At 37.5% G+C, this 24,840-nt stretch overlaps 1 protein-coding gene across 3 annotated transcripts in view; it reads right to left on the bottom strand.

The window, feature by feature from the left end:
- LOC111159979 (inositol 1,4,5-trisphosphate receptor type 2) overlaps positions 1–24,840 on the bottom strand; it is a 490,010-nt gene that overhangs the window by 126,174 nt on the left and 338,996 nt on the right. For all 3 annotated transcript variants that reach the window (XM_022522705.1, XM_022522706.1, XM_022522707.1), the window contains exons 42-45: positions 21,656–21,856; positions 19,066–19,176; positions 14,832–14,927; positions 12,691–12,813 (exon numbers count right to left, since the gene is read on the bottom strand). In XM_022522705.1, the coding sequence (XP_022378413.1) occupies positions 12,691–12,813; positions 14,832–14,927; positions 19,066–19,176; positions 21,656–21,856 (531 nt within the window). The remainder of the gene's footprint in view (positions 1–12,690; positions 12,814–14,831; positions 14,928–19,065; positions 19,177–21,655; positions 21,857–24,840) is intronic.

A 24,840-nucleotide genomic window follows, 5' to 3' on the forward strand; every position in this document is an offset into this window, starting at 1 on the left:
GATTATGCACTAGGCAACCCATTCATGAATAAAACATGACTCCTGCCTTTACTCAATTTGAAGTCTAGCAGAGAAGACAAACAACTAAGTAGGCCACAAAAACTCAGTGATACAGGTAAGCAGAGTATGCAGTGTGAGCAACCAGGAACAGACTTGGGTTAAAATAAGGGTAAGGAGCTTGGGTTCTGGAGTCAGAGGGTCTGGGTTGATATCCAAGTTGGAAAAACAGTGGGAAAATCAAGAGTTCCATTATGGATATATAAAGTGTGAGGTGCCTAAAAAGACATTTAAATGGAGATCTCAAACAAGCAGTTGGATGTACCAGTCCAGTGTTCAGAAGAGAGGCCCACGCTGAAGATATAAATTTGGGACTTATTGTGGTACAGCTGGTGTTTAAAGTCATGTGACTGAATGAGATTATCTCGGGAGTGTCAATTGAGGAGACAAGAGATCTATGGAATGAATCCTAGAACATCCTGACTAGAACACTTCTGATAGAAGCAGAAGAGAGGAACAGGAACCAATGAAAGAAATTGAGAAGGGGCCAATAAGGAAGAAGAAAGTCCGAGAGACCGTGTGATGTGAAGTCTGAGGGAAGGAAGTAGTTCCAGAAGAAGGGAGTGACTGGCTGTGTCAAACATTAGTGACAGGTCGAATATGATGAGGAATGGGAATAATCAGATTTAGCAAGAGAGCAGTCACTGGTGACCTCACTGGGAGCTGTTTTGGTGTTGTGCTAAGGATGAAAGTCCGGCAGGGATGAATTCAAGAGAGAATAGAAAGAGAAGAATTGTAAACTGCAATTTGTGTATCATCTTTTGAGAAGTTCTGGTATAAAAGGGAGCTGAGTTATGGTCCAGTGGATTAGGGGTTTTAGAGAAACAGATTTGCATGCTTGAATACGGAGCAAATGACGGAATGATCGCGTATAGTCTCTTCCCCTGACTCTCTTCTCCCTTGTCTCTGTCATAAGCTCACTTTCCTAGGCCCACTCTTAACCAAAGACCCCAGAGCCCCAGACATACATCTTCCACAGGGCTTGGCACACTGTGACTGTTTTTCTGAGTCCCTGTAATAAATGGTAAATTTCCTGAAGGTAGAGACTCTATCTCATTTCCATACCTTCATCTTCATGTTGGTGGCACAAACGTGTCTCTGGAATAGCTGCCCCCAGAAGGAGCAAATAATGTGATCACAAGGAGGGAGACTTTCCCATGAGAATGTAAACTCATCCAGGGGAGGGGTTTGGGTGTGTCGTGCAATACTTGATCCCCAGCACTGGGAGTGGAGCGTGGCTCTCGTAGGTAACCAATAAATAGACTTTGAATAAAGAATGAATTAAGAATGAGTTTAGCTGTGGTGCCTGGGTGGCTCAGTGGGTTAAAGCCTCTGCCTTCAGCTCAGGTCATGATCCTGGGGTCCTGGGATCGAGCCCCATATCAGGCTCTCTGCTCCGAGGGGAGCCTGCTTTCTCTTCTCTCTCTGCCTGTTTGTGATCTCTGTCTGTCAAATAAATAAATAAAATCTTAAAAAAAAAAAAATGAGTTTAGCTGGGGAAAGTCACGAGAGTAATTCTGATGAGTCTTTCTAAATATTTAGGGAGCACTTTCTAGGCACCAGGCTCTGTGTAGATGCTGGAAGCATGAGCAGAAATGTTTGTTGAGAAAATTTTCAACCTTTACATTATGCTAAAATTGTAATTGAAAATCTGCTTACCTTTTTTACCACAGAGTATGCATGGCAACAGGATACAGCAAGGTTGGTTTTGTTTTTTTTTTTTTAATCTGGTGTCTAATAGGCAATTTTTATTTCTAAATTATATTAGTGGGGAAGGCCTACTAATCTTAACTTGTTACAACACCATTAATTAATATTACCTCATAAGGGTTTCCTCAATAAATTCCTCTTCAAATTAAGTACAAGGAAATTTTGTGCTTCACTAATAATCAATATGAGTGGTTTTTGTTTTGTTTTGTTTTTTTTGCCTTGGTTGCCAAGAAACACAGAATAATTAATGCTTAAAGTAACATTAGTTAATAACCATCTATTTTATTAACTCAAACTGCTTTGTGAAGGCAACAAAGAAAAATATCTTTTGGTGGGGGGAAAAGAGTTGATCCTGGGTTTCTTATTTCTTTTAGAAAAGAAAATTTGCAGTTATATTAAGTTTTCGGGCTAAGTTCCTTTAAACTGCCTGTATCTCTCTACGTATCTGTTGTCAAGATTAACAGTAGTTTTTTTTTTGTTTTGTTTTTTCACATAGCTGGCCATTAAGTCTATTTTCTGAGATTTTAGAAAGATAATCTCTTGATATGAAGAAAGTTTTTTTCAACTAAGTTCACATATTGGCAAGTTTCTACATTATCCAAATCTCCCTAGGAAGTGACCTTACATACCCATTTTCACAATGACTACCGTACTCCTCACACTTCATATTTATCTATACTCGCTTTTGATTATAACTCAGAAATACTGAACCCTATTCACCCCCGAGGACTGAAAAACAGTTCTGTGCATTTTTTTTCAATCTGGTGTGTTGTGCAGAGCTGTTTAGAAAACATTGTCTACCCTGCTATCCCCTCCCTTCCATGGATCCCTTTTAGAAGTAAGTACTGACAAAAAGATGATCATGAATGAATAGTACAAATATTAATAGTCTTGCACATAATTTTTCACTCTGAGTCCTACCGATGAGCAGTAAGAATATTAGCCAAGACCCTTAGCATACTTTGATTCCTTTTCCTTCTAAGGCTTTTGATCTTGAATTCTAACAGTCTAATTTTACAAATGCATTTCTTACTCAACCTCAAATTCCTTTCATAAGTAGGTAAGGTATACATAAATACAAAAATATCCAGTAGCTGGTTAGTGTCTCGTTATTTAAAACATAACCTAATCTAATAAAGGAGCCATCATGGTCCAACTACTCTAGGGTCCATAAAAGTCTCTGAAAGTTTACTCTGAAAGCACAGTTGATGGATACCCCTCATATTTTTGTAGATGAAGAAGCTGAAGTCAGAGATTGAGTGACGTCATTGGCTCATGGAGAAAACATAGGGTGCAAGGGTGAATAACAGCTAAGCTGTTTGTACAATATTCCAGCCAGCATGTTACTGAGCTACAAGTGCTTCTGGGAGCTGAAAAACCCAGCTGTGTTTTCTACTTTCTGCACTACAAGCAATAATAAAGATGAAGTAATTGTAAGTTAGTTAAAACCCTTCAAAGATATTAAAGATGGAAGTTATGTATCCAATTACAAACCCATCCTTCTGTTTCTACAAATAAAGTAAATGAAGCAATGCTGATTACTATATATTAGCATAAGAAAATAGAAGCCCCAAAGAGGTGAGTAGCGAAGTCTCTAAGGAAAACATTTTAAGTAGTCTGAGTAATATATACACTTCATACCACTTCAGTATAAATTAAAATTTAGCTATTTAGAGTATGTATATGCATATCCCTTAAAACGAACATAGCTCAAGCAATCGCAGCTATGAGATTAAATTCTTAAGGAAAAGAAAATGGATGAATGAGGACTATCAGGACATCAAGCAAATTCCACCAGCATAACATAACAAAAGGACTCCTCTTCCTTAAAACACAATGGCTATTCCTCCTATGCTTTCTCTCTCTCCCGAAGGGAAAGAAAGAGATACCGGCTTCCACTCGGGACAGGGTAACAACCCAAGTGTCTAAAATATGTTAGGAAATTCTATGTATTTTTCTGTATGGAAAAAAAATATGTAGAAGCCTCCCTGCCTGATAGCTCTAGTTCTCCTAATAGACTTTTAATTCAGTAGATAAAGTTGAAATCAGAGCCGACATAAGGAGGAGCCAAAGACACAGCAAAGGCCTTCTAAGTTGCTAGAATTCAGATTGATGCTCTAACAATTATGTCACTCAGAAATAAATATAGATCTACCAAACATGAAATGTTAAGCAGAAAAATAATTGCTTCCACTAAACTTGGCTTCATGATCTTTATACCAAACTAACAATTACAGAGTCCAATTTCAATCCATTTCCTGGATTGTATTTTTTATTGCTCCCATTAACCATGAATTTGAGCGGTCATATAAATGGCAGTCATCCAAAGATTCTTTGTTGCTTGGTGAAAGATATGTAGGTGCCCATTAGAGGATTTAAATCTATTATGTCAAGTATTTTTTCCCCAAGATATTCTTTTTTGTGCAAAGTTTCCTTTTTTTTTTTTTTTAAATGAGGCCTCGTGGGTGCTCAAATTTGTACAATCTACTATTAATTAAGTAGCCAAGACCTACAGACATGAAACGAAGAACAATTCTAGGATGTTATACAGCATAAACTGTTGTGAAAGTATGTATGTATGCAGTTTTGAGTAAACATAACAGATGTAAGAATTCAATACAAAGAAGAGATCATCGGTTGGAATTCATCTAAGAAATGGGGTAAGTCGGTCTCATTTTGGATCTCAGAAAAATGAAGGAAGTACTAACAGGAGTTTTAAGAAAAGGAGGAGATATTTTATTAGTTCAGAGGTGGCATCATGAACAAAAGTTAAAAAACTGCTTCAGATGAGGGAGATAGTACAGGACTCTATGTAGGATTTGCTGACATGATTGCTAAAGAGTGCTCTACAAAATTAAACAGCCCATAGGAACTGAATGAGATCCTTCACTGCCAGCATGCTAATACCAGTTTGGTAGGACGCTCTTAATCTTACCCAGTACCTGTATTACATGAAAATATTATCAGCCTGCATGCATTTTCACAGGAAATTATTCCCCAGACTCTTCTTGAGTGTCTACTATATGCTAAAGTACATAGTTGGCATGGGACCAGAAAAACAAATTGTGTCTGTGCACATAGAATTTACACTCCAGTGGAAAAAATTATCATTAATTTTGAGCATGATGATAACAAGAAATTATCTGTATTCAGCTTTTTTGTTATAATACTGAAATTAAAAATACTAAAGTTTTAGAGTATGTCATGTCCTAGTCATTCATTTCTTCATTTTTCATTCAAGCAACATTTATTAGAGGTCTTTATGGTTATCAAAGATGTTGACTTAATATAAATTATTATAATTCATTTCATATAAAGACATCAGCAGATACCACACAAGAACCCTATCAATATTCTCAAAAGAAGTTCCTTTCTCTAAAACACTGATGGTGCATTTTGGCAGAAGTTGTTGCCTCTGATGGAATGTTCTCCCCGCCCCTCCTTCTATCCTTTGAGATTCAGTTCAAGTGTCACCGCTTCCATGAATCCTCTCCCGACTCCTAGGAACATGCATCTCATGCCTACGTCTATTTTAACAAAAGCCTATTATTATGAGCTTTGGGATAGCATCTTTATGCATCTTTCCATTTTAGCAACTGAAACAATGCCTAATGTAAGAGGTGCTCAATAAGTGTTCTTGAATGACTATCTTATAATAAATGAGCCTCAGGTGCATTTATATGATTATTACAATATTCGAATGTTAACGGCTGGTTGAAGGTCTAGCTACACAGGTCTTTTGTTCCTCTAAACATGCCAAGTTCATTGCCACTTTCGAGCCATTCTCTGGGATGTCCCCCATATCTCTCCATTTCATACTCCCGGCATTTGCTTGCTCACTCAGAGTGAGCCTCAATTTCAGCTCCTCAGAGAAATCCCTCCGGATCAGCAGTCTACACTAGCATTCCATAACTGCCTTTCCTCACACCCTGTTCTCACTCACTGCACGGCTTGGAACACTCTCTGCTGTCTTTCTGGTCTGTCTACTCGTCATTGCTCCCAGTCAGAATGTAAATTCCCCGAGAGCTGATCTCCCATTATTCTTCACTGCTGTACTCCTAATATCCAGCCCAGAGCCTGGCATCTAGCAGGCACTCAAAAGATCCATGGAATTGAATGAAGAATCAATGAGAAATTTGGATCCTCTAGTCTCTAAGTGGCAAACTATGGATCGTGGGCAACATTCCACTTGCTGGTGAGTTTTGCTTGGACTGCTCAGTGTTTTTAAAAATACCAAATGAACTGTCAACAATTAAAAATTAAGAGAGTTTACATTTTTAAAAAATTTCAGAATTCAGGTTTCTTTTGAAATATTGAAAGAAGTGGATATCTCGGGTCTATAATCTGAATTGGAAAGTTAGCAGATGTGAGTAAAGGCTGCCTGCTTTGGAAGAGGATCACCAGACTGTCCCAGGCTCACCTGCTCCCCCAGTGCTCACTCACGTGCCCAGTCTGACCCTGAAGATGGTCTGGATTTGGCCATGACCTCTTCTGCTAAAGCTCTCTCTGAGACCCATGCTCTATATCACACTCATGTGACTCCTATAAACCCTGCCCTTTTAAACTCCTCTTATTACTAAATCTGGGGCTATACCCTCAGAGATAACTTAGCCTCAGAAATTGCTTTTTTATTATTTCTGCATTATGACATGGGAAGATTATATAGTCAAATACTAAAATGAATTCATTATACACCAGAAGAAAATCTAAGTGAGTGTGTAAGAGATCTCAATGGGGCAGAAGAAACCTATCATTAAAACATTAAGAAGCTATTAATCAGGAAGAAGTAGATATAGCTACTATGACTAAGATTTGTTACTGTTAATTAAAATTCACAAACACAAAATGAACCCTGTCAGAAGAATGGAGAAACACATTTTCAATTCACAAAAAAAAAAAAAAAAAAAAATAGAAACACTAAATAACATGAAAAGAGGGTCTATTTGGGGGTGTCTGCGTGGTTCAGTCAGTTGAGCAGCTGAGCACTGGTTTCAGCCCAGGTCATGATTTCATGGGTCGTGAGATCAAGCCCCATGTTGGGTTCTGCCTCTGTGGGGAGTCTGCTTGAGATTCTCTCCCTTTGCCCCTTCCCCTACTCTCTCACTCTCTCTCAAAAAAAAAAAAAAAAAGTCCATTTTATTGGTAATCCAAAAGGTGTGAATTAAAATGAGATCCCCGGGGCGCCTGGGTGGCTCAGTGGGTTGGAGCCTCTGCCTTTGGCTCAGGTCATGATCCTGGGGTCCTGGGATAGAGCCCTGCATCAGGCTCTCTGCTCAGCAGGGAGCCTGCTTCCTCCCCTCTCTCTGCCTGCCTCTCTGCCTGCTTGTGATCTCTGTCTGTCAAATAAATAAATAAAATCTTTAAAAAAAATAAATAAAGTGAGATCACCTTTCAACTATAATTCATTGATTCATTTAACAAATGGTGGTGAAGTGGTCACTATGTTCCACACACTGTAAGTTTGGCAAAGTTTTTTTTAAATGATAGCAATTTTAGGATTGAGTAAGATTAGTAACATCACACATTGTGGAATTTTATGATAACAATTTTATGATATGCATCAAACCATAAAATAGTTACTACCCTGTGACCTAGTAATTAAACTTCTTGGAATTTATCCTAGGAAAGTAATCAGTGTAGCAGACAAAGATTAATGTATAAGGATGCTAATCACAGCATAATTTATAATATCAAAAACATTAGAAACCTAATGTCCAACAATAGGAGTGATTAAATAAATTATGGCACATTCAAATAACGAATGATTATGCAGACAGTAAAATTATGTTTTCAAAGACCTCTTAGTGACATAGGGAAACACTCATGAAAATTTTTAAAAACTGTATTTTAAAAATAATTTCATATAGCCAGTTAAAGTGATCCATCCTTTCTTGCCTTATGAGCCAGGGGTTAGGGTCATTTTTGCTTTCCAAAGTCTTGTTCATTAATACTTTTCTCCATATACATCTTAATTCTGGTAGGTATTGAAATAAAGGGTCCTACATGTTCACTGAAGCCTTATTCACAATAGTCAAGATATGGAAACAATCCAAGTGTCCATCAAGGGATGATGCATAAAGAAGATGTGGTCTGTATATATAAACACACAATATGGAATATTACTTAGCCATGAGAAAGAAGGAACTCCTGCTGTTTGCAACAACTTGGATGGACCTTGAGCTCCATTACACTAAGTGAAATAAGTCAGAGAAAGAGAAATACCATATGATCTTTTATATGTGGAATCTAAAAATGTGGAAGCCAGAGAAACAGAGAGTAGAATGATGGTTACTAGGGGGCTGAAGGTGGGAGAAATGGGGAGATATTGGTTAAAGGGTATATGCTTCCAGTTAGAAGAGTAACAAATTCTGGGGATCTAAGGTGCAGCATGGTGACTATAGCAAATACTCCTGTAATCATATAGTGAATGTTGCCAAGACAGTGTATCTTAAATGTTCTCAACAAAAAGGAAATAATGATGCGATGGGATGGAGCTAATGGTGGTTAATCATTTTGCAACATATAAATATGTCAAATCAACATATTATACACCTTAAATTTATAAATGTTATGTGTTAATTATATCTCAATAAAGCTAGAGGGGGATAAAGTTTTTCAGATGGAAAAACAGAAATTGCTACATGGAACCAGAAAAACAATATGGTTTAATACATGTTAAGTACATACAAAGTACTGAAGAATGTCCTAGATTGCAGGCAGTGATTATTCTATGGAAAGGCAGGAATAAAGAGGAGAAGGAACAGTAAGAAGGCAAAATATAAAAGAAGAAGCCCATAGCAGAAAGACAAGGCAGAGATATGGAAGGAGAACATGTGGATGGCAGAAAATAAAAAAGGACCCATAGCTGAATTTTCAGGAAATGTTCTGCATGCACCATAGTAGTAGAACTTAAGAAATTCCCTTTTTGATGTATTTATAGTTTTATGTAGATCAGACAAGACACTTACAAGAAAGAAGCATTATTTGTTTCTTGTAACACCAACCACAGGAAGGGCTAAAAAGGATGTCATGGTAGAAAAAGCAGAACTACCTCACTACCATGAAAAGAATAACAACAAAAATTGAAAGTCTGAGTGCACCAAAATAAACTGTCTGTACAAAAGATGATTATAGTAAAACAAGGAGGAAGTTGAACCTTGGTTTTGGAATTACTGAACTGTGCAAAGGCAGAAACCAATCTGCATGGTCATCAGCATTCAGGGGACAAATAATTCCATACCCACAGTGAAAGCAGCAAAAGCGGGGCTCAACCAAACCCTTGGAGCACTGCTACCTGGCTTCTCCTGAAAGCAAAGCACATGACCCCTCCTCTTTGGTGTGGTCGCTGCTTGGACAACAGATTCATTAAGGTACTCAGCAACCACGGCCGGCCTCCCAAGAAACCAATATAACATGCCAGCCTAGAGAACCCCAAAGGAATCACTTGTGGAAAGATGAAAAAAGCACAGTGGGCTCTCTTCTCTGAGTGAAAACTGAATTTCTCTCTCTCTCTCTCTCTCACACACAATGGTGGGAGGAGTCACCCAAGAGAATACCTTAAAAAGTAAGGTAACAATGTTCTGTGTCACTCTAAGAAAATAAGCAGACAGTTGCTTAGCTCTACACAGTTACATATACTGTTTTATATATTCTGCCACTCCTATCCCGTTTTTGAGTTCCTCAAAGAATGCACACTTACTCTCTTTCATATTTACTCTTACAACTGAATCACAAGGCTTAGAGTATTCAGCAATTCAGAATTTCCTTCTTCCCTATACTCAGTCTGGCTTACTCATGTATCTCTGTGTTGTACCATCCCAGCTCTACAAACTACTGCTTTTACAACGTTTTGGTTTTGCAAAATTAAGAAACCTCTATATAGAGGTTTCTCTCCATTCAAGTCATTTTCCCATCTGTGATTTCATCTCTTTGTTTCAGTAAATTGTATCCTATTACTCCTTTTTTTAAAAATTTATTTATTTATTTATTTATTTGACAGAGAGAGATCACAAGTAGGCAGAGAGTCAGGCAGAGAGAGAGAGGAGGAAGCAGGCTCCCTGCTGAGCAGAGAGCCCGATGCGGGGCTCGATCCCAGGACCCTGAGACCATGACCTGAGCTGAAGGCAGAGGCTTAACCCACTGAGCCACCCAGGTGCCCCCTATTACTCCTTTTTTTAACTATTGAATTCCCACTCCTTAGACAACTCCACCGTTGTCTTTGAATCTAATCTCTTCTCTCCAAGCACTGTCATAAACTTAAACCCACCAAGATCATTTACCCCTTATGCCATCTGCATTTTTAACTTCATATTTTCATATTTTATATCATTTTCATATTTTCTATCATTATCCTTCATCCTATGACAGCTCTTGCATTCTTTATACTCATTCTCCATTCTTCTCCACACCCTCCATAGCCTGTTTTTAAAATCTGTACTCTCTACTCTTCTACTTCGTCTGCTTGAAAATGAACTGACCTAGAAAAGTCTCTTCTTGACCTTGACATTTGTACTGTTCCGCACATTATACGGGTAATCTGAGATGGCATTTTTAAACCTCCTCTTCACGGATGGGGGCGATTGGTTCAAACATCTGCCACTCTTCTTGTTCCAAGGCTGACTTAGCCAGGCTGGTTGTTCATTTCCCACTGCAAGCCTGTCAGGTCAGGACTTGTCTGTGTAGCCACTCACTCGTGCAAGAGGGGACATTTCTCTAGACACAGTGAGACCAGGTTTCAGTCAAGAAAACATGGGCGGCTGAATTCCCCTACTTCCTTCCTCTAAAAATTTTCACTGCTCACTCTGGCCCACTCTTCCTTGTTGTTTTCCTTCCACAGTGCTACAGCTTCTGAAATAGCTCCTTGCCCAGGCACATGCTGGGCCATCACATTTTTCTCTTCTTCCTAGTAGCCAATTTGATTTTCGTTTTCAGCCAGTGACTTTTTTTTCTTTCCACTCACGTTCAATCTTTAGTCATTCCTTGTCTAGAGTGACTCAATTCCTGTCACCTGAATCTCTCTTTCTCTCTAAAATGACAGCTTTGGGATGCCTGGGTGGTTCAGTTGGTTAAGCGTCTGCCTTCGGATCAGGTCATGATCCCAGGGTCCTGGGATCGAGCTGCATGTCGGGCTCTCTGCTCAGTGGGGAGTCTGCTTTTTCCTCTCCTTCTGACTGCTGCTCTCCCTGCTTGTGTTCTCTCACTCTCTCTCAAATAAACAAATCTTTTTAAAAAAATAAAATTAAAATGACACCTTTTCTACCTCCTAAACCTCTGTGTTCTTCCTTTAACATGCCCTTCATTCTGGCTTTTGGTTCCTCAATACCTAAAATTCTCTTTTGTCCTTCTAGCTATAACCCATCTACCCTTATCTGTGTCCGGTCTACATATGCATTTTGCTATATAATGAGAGGCTCCAAAATCTTCCCAGTGATCGAACTGTATTTAAAAAATCAGAGCAGGGGCACCTGGGTGGCTCAGTAGGTTAAAGCCTCTGCCTTCGGCTCAGGTCATGATCCCAGGGTCCTGGGATCGAGCCCCACATCGGGCTCTCTGCTCAGCGGGGAGCCTGCTTTCCCCTCTCTCTCTCTCTGCCTGCCTCTCTGCCTACTTGTGATCTCTGTCTGTCAAATAAATAAATAAAATATTTAAAAAAAAATCAGAGCAGCTTCTTTTGTTAATATATTTTAAAATCCGACTCCTTCCCAGAATCTTTTGTGAGGACTATGCTTGAATTTACATACTTTATACAGCTCTACAGAGAAGGGCAAGAAGTGTCTGAAAAGCAACTTTTTAACACCTTTAAACAGACACAGTGCTGTATATGTCCTTTATATCTCAATAAAACTGGAAAAATTTTTAAAAAGTGAGAATAAATCAATGTACTTTATATGTATCAGTGTTTGTTCAATTAACTGGTAAGCTGTATGGGTAAGAAGGAAGAGAGAGAGGTAGACCATGCGAGAAGATGACTAGAAAGGCAGGTTGGGGAAAGTCTACAGAGTTAGGACTGTATCTCATAAAAAAGAGGTAGTTGCTACAGACAGAATCAAATTGGCACTGTATATTTAAAATGTTTAACTTCTAAGCAAATCTGCCTTAGACGATGCAAATTTAAAGCTGATTTTCATGTTAATAAAATGAAATTCCTCAAACAACATCTATCAAGTGCCTGTTTTCATAAAGAACTATAGAATAGAAATGGGTCCTCCAGAGGAATTTTAAAATTTAGCCTCATCCTTGTTAGAAGTCTAGTGGAAACTAGTTAGAGGCTTCCACTTCTGACTTTTGTAGGAAACATGACAACCTCTAACTCAAAGAGGCCAGAAGGCATCTCCAAGGTTTGTCCTGATTAGACTAAATGTACCCCCTTATTTCACACACTATCTTTTCAGTTGGCCTCTCCTCCTCTCTCCTTGAAGCTTCCATTTGTTGTCATGGTTTGTCTATTTCTCAGGTTCTGACCTGGCATTGTCTCCTGTCTCCTGGCCCAGTAGTTTTTTTTTTTTGTTTTTTAATTTTTATTCATTTGACAGAGAGAGAGAGAGAGAGATCACAAGTAGGCAGAGAGGCAGGCAGAGAGAGAGGGAAGCAGGCTCACCGCTGAGCAGAGAGCCCGATGTGGGGCTCGATCCCAGGACCCCGAGATCATGACCTAAGCCGAAGGCAGAGGCTTAACCCACTGAGCCACCCAGGTGCCCCTGGCCCAGTAGTTTTTTGTGACAAGTATCATTTTCTTATGGATCAACACTTGGCACAGCTCTGGGAACACAACTGGGCATTCTGGGAACATTTCCCTCTCCTTGGCCCAGAGCAAGGGGGCAGGTACTGTATAAATGATGGGACCAGAACTTGAAAATATAACAAGTCATGACACAAAACACAATTGATAAGATTAGCAATAATATAAGATATAAAATGTGACACCTGATGGGCCAGGATATAGATATTGTGTCCAACATCTTTTGGGGAAACACCATCATCTCCGCCCTCATCCTCCCCATGGTCACATTCCAGTCCTTGGTTATAGGCATTCTTCATCACATCCACCTATCAAAAAAAAACAAATAGGAACAAGGTTTGAAATGCCACAAACAACAACCAATTTACATTGTTTATGAGGTATAATTAAAAACTGGAACACTTCCTAAGACTTGAAAAGTATAAAAGAACTATAAATGAGAATGACCTTGGAAACCACCTTCATTTAAATGAATATGAAAGTATTTTCCTACAATACTGTCTACTTCCTTGAGAAGTCTTCCTTTGATGTGTGAATGTTGACAATGCCAAAGTTCCCATGAATTAGGAGACTCTGGAACCCTGATAACCATCCATTATATACTCAGTGCCCACTGGGTAACAGGGACAAGTGAAGCTGGACATTGTCCACTGCACTGAGGACCCAACAGTGGGTATAACACAGTATGTACCCCCCACTGGGTATAACACAGTATGCATCCTCCTTTAGGAGCTCACTGTCCAGTGAGAGAGTCCGCACATCAAGAGGTGAATGAAAAAGTTCTACAGCAGCACTAAGTGTGAGACACTAAGTGAAAACAGAGCAGGGGCATGAACTCAGGCAAGAGACTGATGGTGAGTCACATGAGATAAAGGTGTAGGCAGAGAAGAGAGTATTTTCAAAGGCTCTTGTACAGTGCTATTGTTGAATGAACACATAACTCATTGCCCCATTCAACCATAAGAGTAGAGAATATCTTGCTTCTCTTAGCTCCCTGCCTTACAGATACGAGACTCTCTATAAATATGTGTTAAATAAAATTACTTCTTACATTTATCTTTATCAGTCCTCCTCAACACCATTCCTTACTCTTAAAGAGAGAGCAAAAGAGTGCCTTCAATACGATCTCCCCATAGTACCAACAGCGGTGCTCCTAAGACTGGGACTTAGTCATGCAACCGCCAAGTGATACGGGTTTGAGAATGTTTGCAATGTTTTTAAAACCCAGTGCTTTCAAGGCAAAAAAAAAAAAAAAGAGAGAGAGAGAGAGAGAGAGACAGAGACAGAGACAGAGACAGAGACAAACCAAGAAACAGACTCTTAATTATAGAGACCAAACTGATGGTTACCAGAAGGGAGGTGGGTACGGGGATGGGGTAAAACAGGTGATGGGGATGAAGGAGTGCTCTTGTTGTGACAAGTCCTGGGTGATATATGGAATTGTTGAATTACTATATTGTGCACCTGAGACTAATATAACACTGTATTTTAATTATACTAGAATTAAAATTAAAGAAAAAGAAACTCAGTGCTTTTAAAGCATGCTGATATTACTTCCTAATTTCCATGTAACTGAGGAGGAAAATATAACTTCTACAGTAAGAAGGCACACTAATGATCTCTGTGGAATCCCCATCAAGTCTTCATATAGTTTCCTTTAGGCCAAGCATGGTGCAACATTTCACTGATAGAAACAAGTTCAAAAGGAATTGGTCTTACTTTTATTGCTCAGAAAGAGGTATAAATAAAACTTTTGAGGAGTACAGACATTTTTTAGACACTTTTCTCCTATATTCCAATACACAAACTAAAGCACACTTATTTTTTTTTCTGGCAAAAAAAGAATTTTCACATAGTTTAACAGACTGTGACAATCTGATTAGGAAAAGTGCTTAGAGAAGATAAAAGCAATGAAGTAAGGACCCAAATCACACAGGCTTTTGCCATGATGGGGCCTCCTGAGTCACCTGCAAAGGTAAGCTGTGATGTGCCATTATGCCCTGGTGAGGCAGTGGAAGCCACTAGAAAAAGCCACCTTTTCCCTGACATGCATACTGCAAATTCATCCCTTTTAGGATGAACATTATTAATACAGTTTCAAAAGTTTTCTTGGGGCGCCTGGGTGACTCAGTGGGTTAAGCCTCTGCCTTCGGCTCAGGTCGTGATCTCGGGGTCCTGGGATCGAGCCCCACATCAGGCTCTCTGCTCAGCAGGGAGCCTGCTTCCCCACCCCCCACCCCCCACCTGCCTCTCTGCCTACTTGTGATCTCTCTCTCTCTCTGTCAAATAAATAAATAAAATATTAAAAAAAAAAAAGTTTTCTTACCAGTTCCCTGGGTCTCATGTTAAAAAGAATTCTTTCCGCGTTCTCACTGTCATGTCTGCTTTCCATAATGGCCAGCAAAAGCTTAGAGGCATTGTTCTAGAGATACAGATTGAGTTAATGCACATGGAAAGCCTATTTCATGGATTAACTATCCCTGTTTGTTTTAATTGATATTACCAGGACCGTTTTTTAAAAAAAAAACAAACACAACTTTAAACTGCTAATTTCATTTGGCTAATTCACATTTTAATATAGAAGGTTTTACTTCATTGTCAACACAAAATAAAAATAATGAGTCATGAGAGCTGTATTCCAAAGAATATTTTAAATATTGGTGAAAGGCTGTTTTCAATACAAAATCAAAACCTTATATATAATGCTTTAAAATACACTATTTTCCATCACTATTTTCTAAATAGACATTGTCTTGATGCCATTTTAACAAGATGGTAAGGCGAACCAGTATCAATGATGTACTTTACAGAAATGGTATATAATTTAAAGAACTTAGCACAATTGTTTTTTGTGTAAAACATGAATATGTATTAGCGTATCAAAATTTTTAATAAATATGAGCAATAATTACTGAGTATTAATCTATAAAATTTTAAATTCATGAGTTAGAAGTAAAAATAAAAATTTACTGGTAATAATTTACTGGTCTCACTCTTCGGCAGTAATATGCAACATGTTTACCATCTGTGTTATAGAAAAACAATATTTTCTTTTGTTTAATAGAGGCTAAAAATAGTCTGTGTTGTCTTTGATGTTTTCAGTTCTTTTATAAGCATATATTCTCAAACATTTAACCTGTAGATACCAATAATATTTCTGATAAAGTTGATTTATAATCCAAAGAATTATACAACGTCTTATTACACAAAGCACAATATCCTCAACATTTGGAAAGATGTTTCTTTACACTGTTTTCAATAGCACTGCCCCAGAATTATGGCAAACTTTGGCAAAATTATGATAAAAAGTACCTAGGACATATTTCTACGGTGTTTTTGCAACATTTATTTAGATAAAAATCTCAATTGCCACACACGATCTTTGATAGGAGCACAAGAAAAGTAACGTTTAATGGCTTTAAGATGTTTCTTAGTGACTCAAAATTAACATCCTGCAGGGTAAAAACTTGAACTGAATCAGCTGTCTGATATATGTAGACATTCATCACAAAAATTGTGTTAAGTTTGTACAAATTAACTTTACTGAGTAGCTTAATACCAAATTCTATCCAACTATTTTGTTCTTTTAGGACTGCAGCCTAAAGACTATCTTTAAAACTAATATTAGAAGCAATGATGTCTGGTAATGATGGTAGCAATGTCATAGACCCATCCTGAAAAAAAAAAATTAGTATTTTGTAAGGGAAGTGGCATTATTTTTTTCTGGTTCATTTTCAATTTTTGCAGATTTGCATCAATCCTAAAATCCATTTTTGTAATGTAGCATCCTATACAAACAACATACTTAAAATAACAAGGCTCCACAATTAGTGGAGTAATCAGAGTAATCTGAACTGACCCCACAGAATTCAAAGCTCAAACCTTGGCAACACGAACAGTATTCTCTAATGAACCTCATTTAGGAGGCCCAATACATAATAGCTTAAAAATACATCCAATTTTAGAATACCAATGGCGATACAATTTTTTTCCAACCAATCTTTTTACACTATCTTCAAAGAATAGAAATCTTGTAAATGACCTCAAATCTGAATCAAATTGAAAGTACAAGAGCCTATATACACTAAGAAATCAAATGTGTGCTTCGGTGTTAACAGAAGATTTTCTTCCAAAGGAAGCCAGAGACCTTTAAAAAAAAAAAACCTATTTACAAATTCAAAACTTTGCAGTAACAGGTCAGTCATGAAATGTAAATTAAAAGTTAAAGAACAAGACATATGCATGAAAAAATGCATAAGCCTTCACAGTAAATGAATATGCAGAGTTAAATACACTTAAAATTTTAAATGAAAGTATAAATGATTAAGCAATTAAATTTAAGGATGAACGATACAAAATAAACCTTTATTTAGCATTTTTTAATATGACTTACTCTTTGATGTTACAGAGATTTTATAATTAAAAGCATTCTACCCATGGAAGCCCCCTAAAATCTGGCAATATATATTATTCTGTTTTAAGGATTGTTCTCATATTGGCCATTATGTACAGAGCTTCATAGATTGTTGGGAAAGGCACACATGCCTTGTTCTTTAGGTAGAAGACTATATTTTAAATATTTCAAGTCAAGTCCATTTACCTGGTATGTTATACCTTGATTTAGCCAACGTCACATTTCAAAAACATATACATAAATAGTGGTTAGTAACAAATGAAATTTTAAATAGTCCTTTTTCAAAAAAGCATTTTCATTAAATAGCTAAAAATATCTACATACTCTCAAGTAATACCCCATCATTTAGTTTTTTACATATGTTTGGATTTGTAAATAATCTGTATGCCTACACTTGTTTTTTTTTTTTTTTAATACTTTGTTTTAAATGGATGAATCACAAGGCGCCTGGGTGGCTCACTCAGTCGGCTAAGCGTCTGACTCTTGGGTTCGGCTCAGGTCATAACCTTAAGGTTGTGGGATCAAGTCCTGTGCCCCACTCTGCACTCAGTAGCGAGTCTGCTTGAGACTCTCTTCTTCTCCCTCAGCCCCTCCCCCTTTCAAATCAATCAATCACTCAGTATTTTTCTCCATTGAATTATACTAATTAAAAATGAGATTTAAAGGTAGTCTTTAGGCCAATAAAGGATTTAAAGAGCCAAAGACCAAGGCTTCTATGTGTTGTTTCTTTATGAATTGTGATTAAAGATGAATTTAAGGGGAAATAAACATTTTTCTAGTAACTCAGCTGAAGCTGTCTGTCACATAGGCCGAGGCTGGCTTCACTAATAAAAACATGATGCTCATGGGGAAAAGGACACAAATTCAATCGACATAAGGATCACCTTAGTTCTATTCTATGAACAGAAAGACTCAAGGCTTATACATATTGCCAATGAAAACAGTGAAAAAGTAAAAATTCACCTTGTCTGTGAAAAGAAACATTTGCTTATTAGGAGCCCCTAGCATAATCTTCACATAAAAGGGACATATGTGCATTCCATTACATATCTAATCTACATTTAGAAATAAGATTATAAAAATATCATTTCTATTCTCTCTGGCCATAAATTTACTGATACAAAATTTAATTAAACTGTATTTGCTAGGGGCGCCTGGGTGGTTCAGTCAGTTACGTGCCCAATTCATGCTTTTGGCTCAGTTCATGACCTCAGGGTCCTGAGATTGAGCCCCCACACAGGTTCCATGCCCAGCGGAGAGTTTACTTAAGATTCTCTCTCTGTGTCCCTCTGCACCCCCACCCCCACTCATGCATGTGCACTCTCTCTCTCAAAAAAAAAAAAAAATTTGCTCTGATACTGGATGGACCTATCTTTACAGAAAAATTATATTTAATCATTTTTTTTTTTTACTTCTTTAACACTAAACACAGTAATGTGGTCTTTAATAATTCATCTGTATTGAATAACATGCCTTTGAGTTTGGGATTTATTTATATATAGCTTCTTGTGTATATTCATTTGTCTATTTCCATTTAAAGAAAAAGTTGAAATTTTTTAAAATGCCATTTCTTTCCTCAGCTCTGATAAATGGAACTACTGGGAAGTATGTGCACAGCTAAAGTTAAAGCAGCTTCTCAAAGGGAGTGTAAACACTGCTTATAGTATTTGACCAAAAAACATAATTCTGATGTAAAAGAAAACAACTTTTCAAGAGAAGAGAGCCATGAAACTAAAATGCAGCCCTTCTTTTACATGGTCTAATTCATTGTGACTTGCTAGATAGGATTCTGTAGTCTAGATGAATTAAAAATATATGGCATAATGAATGTTTAACACCTTTTTTCTTCTATAAAATAAAAAGTATAAAATAAAAACAAAGAGAAGTAGTGAAACAAAGTGGCTACTTAAAAGAACTTTCAGTAAAGTACCCTCCAACTGAAATTACCTCAAAGCTTATTGGACGTTTATTGGGGATTTAGTGCACATTGTACTTTCACTCTCCCTTTCTGTCAATTCATTAGCTGAACAGATGATAATACCTGGGTTTTTACAAGAGCTACTGGAGGATTTAGAGTCAATTCTGAATGGAAGTTTTATATAGAAAATGTCACCTCCCCTCCCCACAAATAGTGGATTTACTCTACCTTTAGTTGGAGCACCAGATCCATTCGATATTTACCCAGAGGGTTTATGTCATTTAGAATCAAAGCAATGATGATATCAATCCCATTTGATTCATGAGTAGCAATACAAGTCTGGAAAACAAAACATTTACCAAACAATGTTTTACTTACAACATAAAAGCACTAGACATCATCTGACATAAAAGAACAGTCACCTCAGTGACTTGAAAAACAGAATTAAGATTTAACTTTGAGATTAAGTCAAGGGTTTAAATTTGACTTATTCTTTCATACCAAATCTTTTAATTGATTAGTATTGATTAAGTGGCTTTGAATGCAGAACACTGAAAGAGACAATGTGTGTAGAGATCTTTTAAAATGAACCATTTTTTATAGAATTTCAAAGAACTTCAAAACTGAAGTTAAATACTCTTTCAGACAACAAATTTTAATACACCCTCCAATAGAAGAGTTAGTGTCTTAAATTCAGAATTTTAAGATCTGATCTCTCCTGGTTAAGAGAATATTCCCCTTTAGGAAAGGAGTGTCCATGTGGTATGTTTGAGGTATGTCAATGTCATTGGCACTGATAGGGCTTATCAGTTTAGCTGCTACCTAATATTGAGTGAGTCGTACATGATGCCACTCCACCTCTGCGGGCAGCAGACAAGGAAGACAGGAGCCTTCTATTGTTTTGGGGACATCTCTCTGGTATGGTGGTGGAGGACAAGTTCTGCAGAGTCCTTCAACCTGAGTGATTTATAGAAGGACCTGACTTGGGGAAAGTTTATAAAACATCCTGAGAGATAAGCAGTATTTTGAAGGCTAGGGTCTATTGTGCTAGGATCCTGAACTTAATTCAATGGATAGAACTTGAGCATCAGAAACCTGTGGGTTGGAATTTGTGGAACCACACATTACGATGCAGTAGCCAGTATCAACGGGTCAAAAAAATGGAAACCCAGGTGAGTTAAAAGAGAAAGGGTAAACTCAACATAATTCTGAAATAACCGTTATCTTTCAGAATGGGCTTCATTTTTCCCTTTGCACAAAGAATTTTTTACTCCCCTGACACAAAGGAAAGGTGTCTTCCATCCATCTTCAACATTTCCTGAGGTTCTTCTGATTATTAAGATACTTGCTAGACTTAAAGGGAATCAATTTGCAGATCATTTCTGGAATTTTCTGGTAACTGTCTTTTCTCCCACATATTTTCAGAAGTTGGGGTTCAAATATACTATATTTTTGGAGTATGAGGGATTCATGTTTATTATCATTATTTATTACTATTTTGTTTTTTTATTATTAGGTTTTTACTTTTAGAGCTTAGTAAATTAATTTCAAAACTCAATTTCTTCTTTTTATAAGACCAAAAGTGGGGAATATGTGCTTAATAATATAGATATACATGTTTTTTCCAACAACAAAACCAAGTTTCCAAATTTGTATATTTTTCCTCAACTTTCAACAGTTAAGTTTCTTTGTATCATTACCCTAGGAGACTGAAATATAATCCAGGAAAACCTAGGGCAAAATCTGTTACCTCCTTTCCTGGGTAACATTCACATTACAGGGGGGGAAGTATCCTCACAACAAATTCTTTATATCAGTAAATGTTGAGTTTTTATTCTACATACCTAGGCATGCATATGTGTGTACCTGTTTATACATGTGTGTGTGCATATTTCATAATTTACAATAGAAAAGCAGCCTGTTTTTCTCCCCCCCACACTTCTTTTCTATGTTATGCACTGATGTTCGGTCTCAACGGCTTCTTTAAGATTTATATCCAGAGATGTTTACCACTTGAAAACTCTTCCTTCCAGGCCGAATCCATGCTTGCAATGATAGCCCCATAACACTTAAGTGTTTGTGAACAGTCAATTAACAAACTCTCGGGTGACTACCCTCTCTTGACTAGCTCAAGTGTCTTGTCTTCTATGCCCTCAAGTGCCCTGTCTTCTATGTCCTTGATGTCCAAGAAAACGGAATCAGGCAAACCTTCTGGAAGAAAGGTGAAATTTTACCCTTGAAAATGTAATGCAGTCAAAAGAGCACTCTTATTTAGGCCCAATCAAAAGTCCTGAGTTTTAAGTATGGCTCTACAATATACTGATTCTCTCACTCCGAGGCCATGGAACATCACTGATCTCTGGGTCAGAACCTATTAATCCACAAAATGGGAGCAATAAGACCTATTTCGTAATGTTCATAGGTTTACTGCGAGTCTAAAGGAGACTAATATATACGACACACTGCAATGGAGTGGTAGAAGCCAAAGGGAGTGTGTTTCACAAATCCTGAGAAAGAGTCACTAAAGATGAAAACTGAGCAACGGTGAAGAAACACATTTCACTCTTTTCGGTAGGTCTGATTTATATCTGGAACATTTTCATGGGAATTTTCTTTTATGATAAAATTAAATAAAAATAGGGCATAGTATTTACTAGTCTAGAATTCCGTCTTTGTATGTTTCGTGAGAAGAGTAAAAATATCTGGCAAAGCAAGAAAGATCTTTTACACGTAGACAAAGCTTGGCTCCTTCACCAGTTTGATCCTTTTGCTAATTAGTCATGAATACTTCTGCGTGAAGAACTGCTTTCACGGTTACCTGATTTTCATGGCATGGGCCCTGGCAATATTCCGTCAAGCTCTCCAGAGTCTGGTTGACCAGTACTACATTCTTCTCATTGATGTAGAGACCCAACAGGCCCAGGCCACCCGTGGTACTTCCACAGATGCAGTCCAAAAACTGAAGGGTTTCACAGACGAGGTTATAATTTGTTTTGTTGTTTTGATTCCTCAAGAAGTTCTGAAAGCAAAAGAAAATATACCTGAGGAGTTCAAAGAAATCACTGTGCTAATTGCTTTCAGCTCTCTCACTATGTGTGTTTTTCTGACTCAAAAATATCCCCAAGGCAATGTGGAATGGAATTGCTCTTTATAAGAAAGTGTTCACATTTATTAAATTTCCCTTAGGTTTAAGAAGAAAGCTTCCAGTTTTTTCCTCAAGAATCTAAATTTATCAGTATAGTTCATAACAATGTCATTACCTCAAAACTATATGGAGAAGGCAAAAAATAAATAATAGGAAAGGGAGAAGGAAACAAGAAGCTAGAAGAAGTTCATCAGGGAGAGAAGCAATTTTCAAGTAAATGATCCCTCATAACCAGTACCGCTTCAAACAATAAATGATACAACCATTGCGGAGGGCAACTTAGAAGCCCCTATTAAAATATTCAGTTAACATACAGTTCTGATTCCTAAGTTATTATATATATATATATATACATATATATATAATATATAACATCTCTCTATATATATGATGCACACACATGCACACACATGACTACAAAAAGGTTTACTGCACACTTCTTATAATAGCAAAAACTGGAAACCATATCTACCTATCATAATGTGACTGATTTAACAAATAACAGTATATCCAGACATTAGAATATTGCAAAGCTATAAAAATGAGGTAATTCAGTATGTACTGATATAAACAAAATCTAGTAATAAGGTGTATTACTAAATGGAAAGTAACATCACATAATCTGAGGAACATTACATAATCTGAGTTTTTAAAAAGAATTTACGTTTACAGATTAATATGCTTCTATGTGCATAAAAGTCCCTGGAAGGAAGTATAATCTGTTAAGAGTAATTTCTTTGGATGAGTAAATCTAGTGAAAGGTAAGCAGAGAGGGGAAACATTTATTTTTATCTATTACTTATTTTTATTAATTTATTATTTAATTTACTTATTTGAATTTATTTCCACCACTTACTTTTTTTTTAGGTTTTTTAAAAAGATTTTATGTATTTATTTGACACAGAGAGAGAGAGAGAGCACAAGCAGGGGGAGTGGAAGAGGGAGAAGCCAGGACTCAATCCCAGGATGCTGGGATCATGACCTGAACCAAAGGCAGATGCTAAACTGACTGAGCCACCCAGATGCCCTCCAATTTTTTATTATGGCAAAATACACATAAAATGTACCTTCCCAAACATCTTTAAGTGTACCACTCAGTGGTATTACATAAATTCTTAACGCTGAACTACCATCACCATCATCCAATTCTAGAATTCTTCATCTTGTAAAACTAAAACTCTATACCAATTAACAACTCCTCATTCTTCCTTCCCTCTCCCCCTGGCAACCACTACTCTTACTTTCTGTCTCTCTCTCATTTTGACTATACAATTATGTCATATAAATAGAATCACACAGTATTTGTCTTTTTGTGACTAACTCATTTCACTTGAGGCATAATGTCTCATGGGTCATCCATGTTGTAGCACATGGCATAATTTCCTTCCTTTGTGAGGTTGAATACTATTCCATTGTATGCATATACCACATTTTGTAGATCCATCTGTCAATGGACACTGGGTTCCTTCTACATAATAGCTATGTTTGTTTTAATAGAATAATTCTACTACCTAGTCTATTAAAACAAAAGTATTTTAAAGATTTCATTTTATTTATTTGAGAGGGAGAGAAGGAGAGCAAACAAGTCGGGGGGAGTAGCAGAGGGGGAAGGGGAGAGAGAGGGGGAAAGAATCTCAAGCAGACTCCCCACTGAGTGTGGAGCCTGATGTGGAGCTCCATCTCACAACCCTGAGATCACCACCCCAGCTAAAACCAAGAGTTGGCCGCTTAACCCAGTCACCCAAGAGCCTCAAAACTATTTTACAGGAGCATTTCCCAAATTGTTTGATCCCACACTCCTATTAGAAAAATATTTCTATCAGATACAATCCACCTATCTCCTACATGGACAGACCACATGGACCAGGATGAGCAGGTAGGTGCATTTCCAGTGTCCTCCTTCCAGAAGTAATACTTCTGGCCTTTGCCTGCCACAGCTCTGTAGCACATTGTGGTGGGGTAGACCACAAAACTCATAGTTTCTACCATTCACGAAGTCCTGAGCTTCTCATGTCCTTACAGGATATTTAATTCCATTTGTATTAACCTACCATCTCTTACCAACTCAGAACACCTGCACTCTAGGTTCTCGCTAGAGAACACAGCTTCAAACTCTGCTCTCCCTCATCCTGGATATGTGCTCTTACAGATGATTTCATCTCCCATGTCGTTACGCCATGGTGATGTAAGCAGCGTGCAAGTAATGCAAAAAACAAAAGCCCGAAATTCCTGGGTGCCCCTCAGTCCAGCTGTTTGACAAAGAAAAATGTACCAAAGAAGATGTAAGACGGGGACTATATTCATCTACAAAGGTATCGACCTTTACTGTCCTAAAACATCTGCTTCTATATTAACTGTTTCTAATAGAGATGTAGAAATAGAGTCTGTATCTCATTCAAGATATATGAATTGAACTGGAAATGATGAAAGTGCCTGTAGCTATAAAACCATGAAAGGCAGGGGAGCCTGGGTGACTCAGTTGATCAAACATCCAACTCTTGGTTTCAGCTCAGGTCATGATCTCAGGGTCTTGAAATCAAACCCTGCATCAGGCTCGGCACTTAGCAAGAGTCCTTGAGATTCTCTCTTTCTCCCTCTGCCCCTCCCACTCTTCTCAAAAATATAAATAAATAAATAAATATTTAAAAAAAAAATTAAAGGACCCCTTTCAATATTACCCTAAAGATACAAACGTAGTGATCCGAAGGGGCACATGCACCCGAATGTTTATAGCAGCAATGTCTACAATAGCCAAACTATGGAAAGAACCTAGATGTCCATCAACAGATGAAGGGATAAAGAAGATGTGGTATATATACACAATGGAATACTATGCAGCCATCAAAAGAAATGAAATC

Source organism: Enhydra lutris, unplaced genomic scaffold, assembly GCF_002288905.1.
Source record: "Enhydra lutris kenyoni isolate GAN:26980312 unplaced genomic scaffold, ASM228890v2 scaffoldscaffold72, whole genome shotgun sequence".
Classification (NCBI taxonomy): Eukaryota; Metazoa; Chordata; class Mammalia; order Carnivora; family Mustelidae; genus Enhydra; species Enhydra lutris.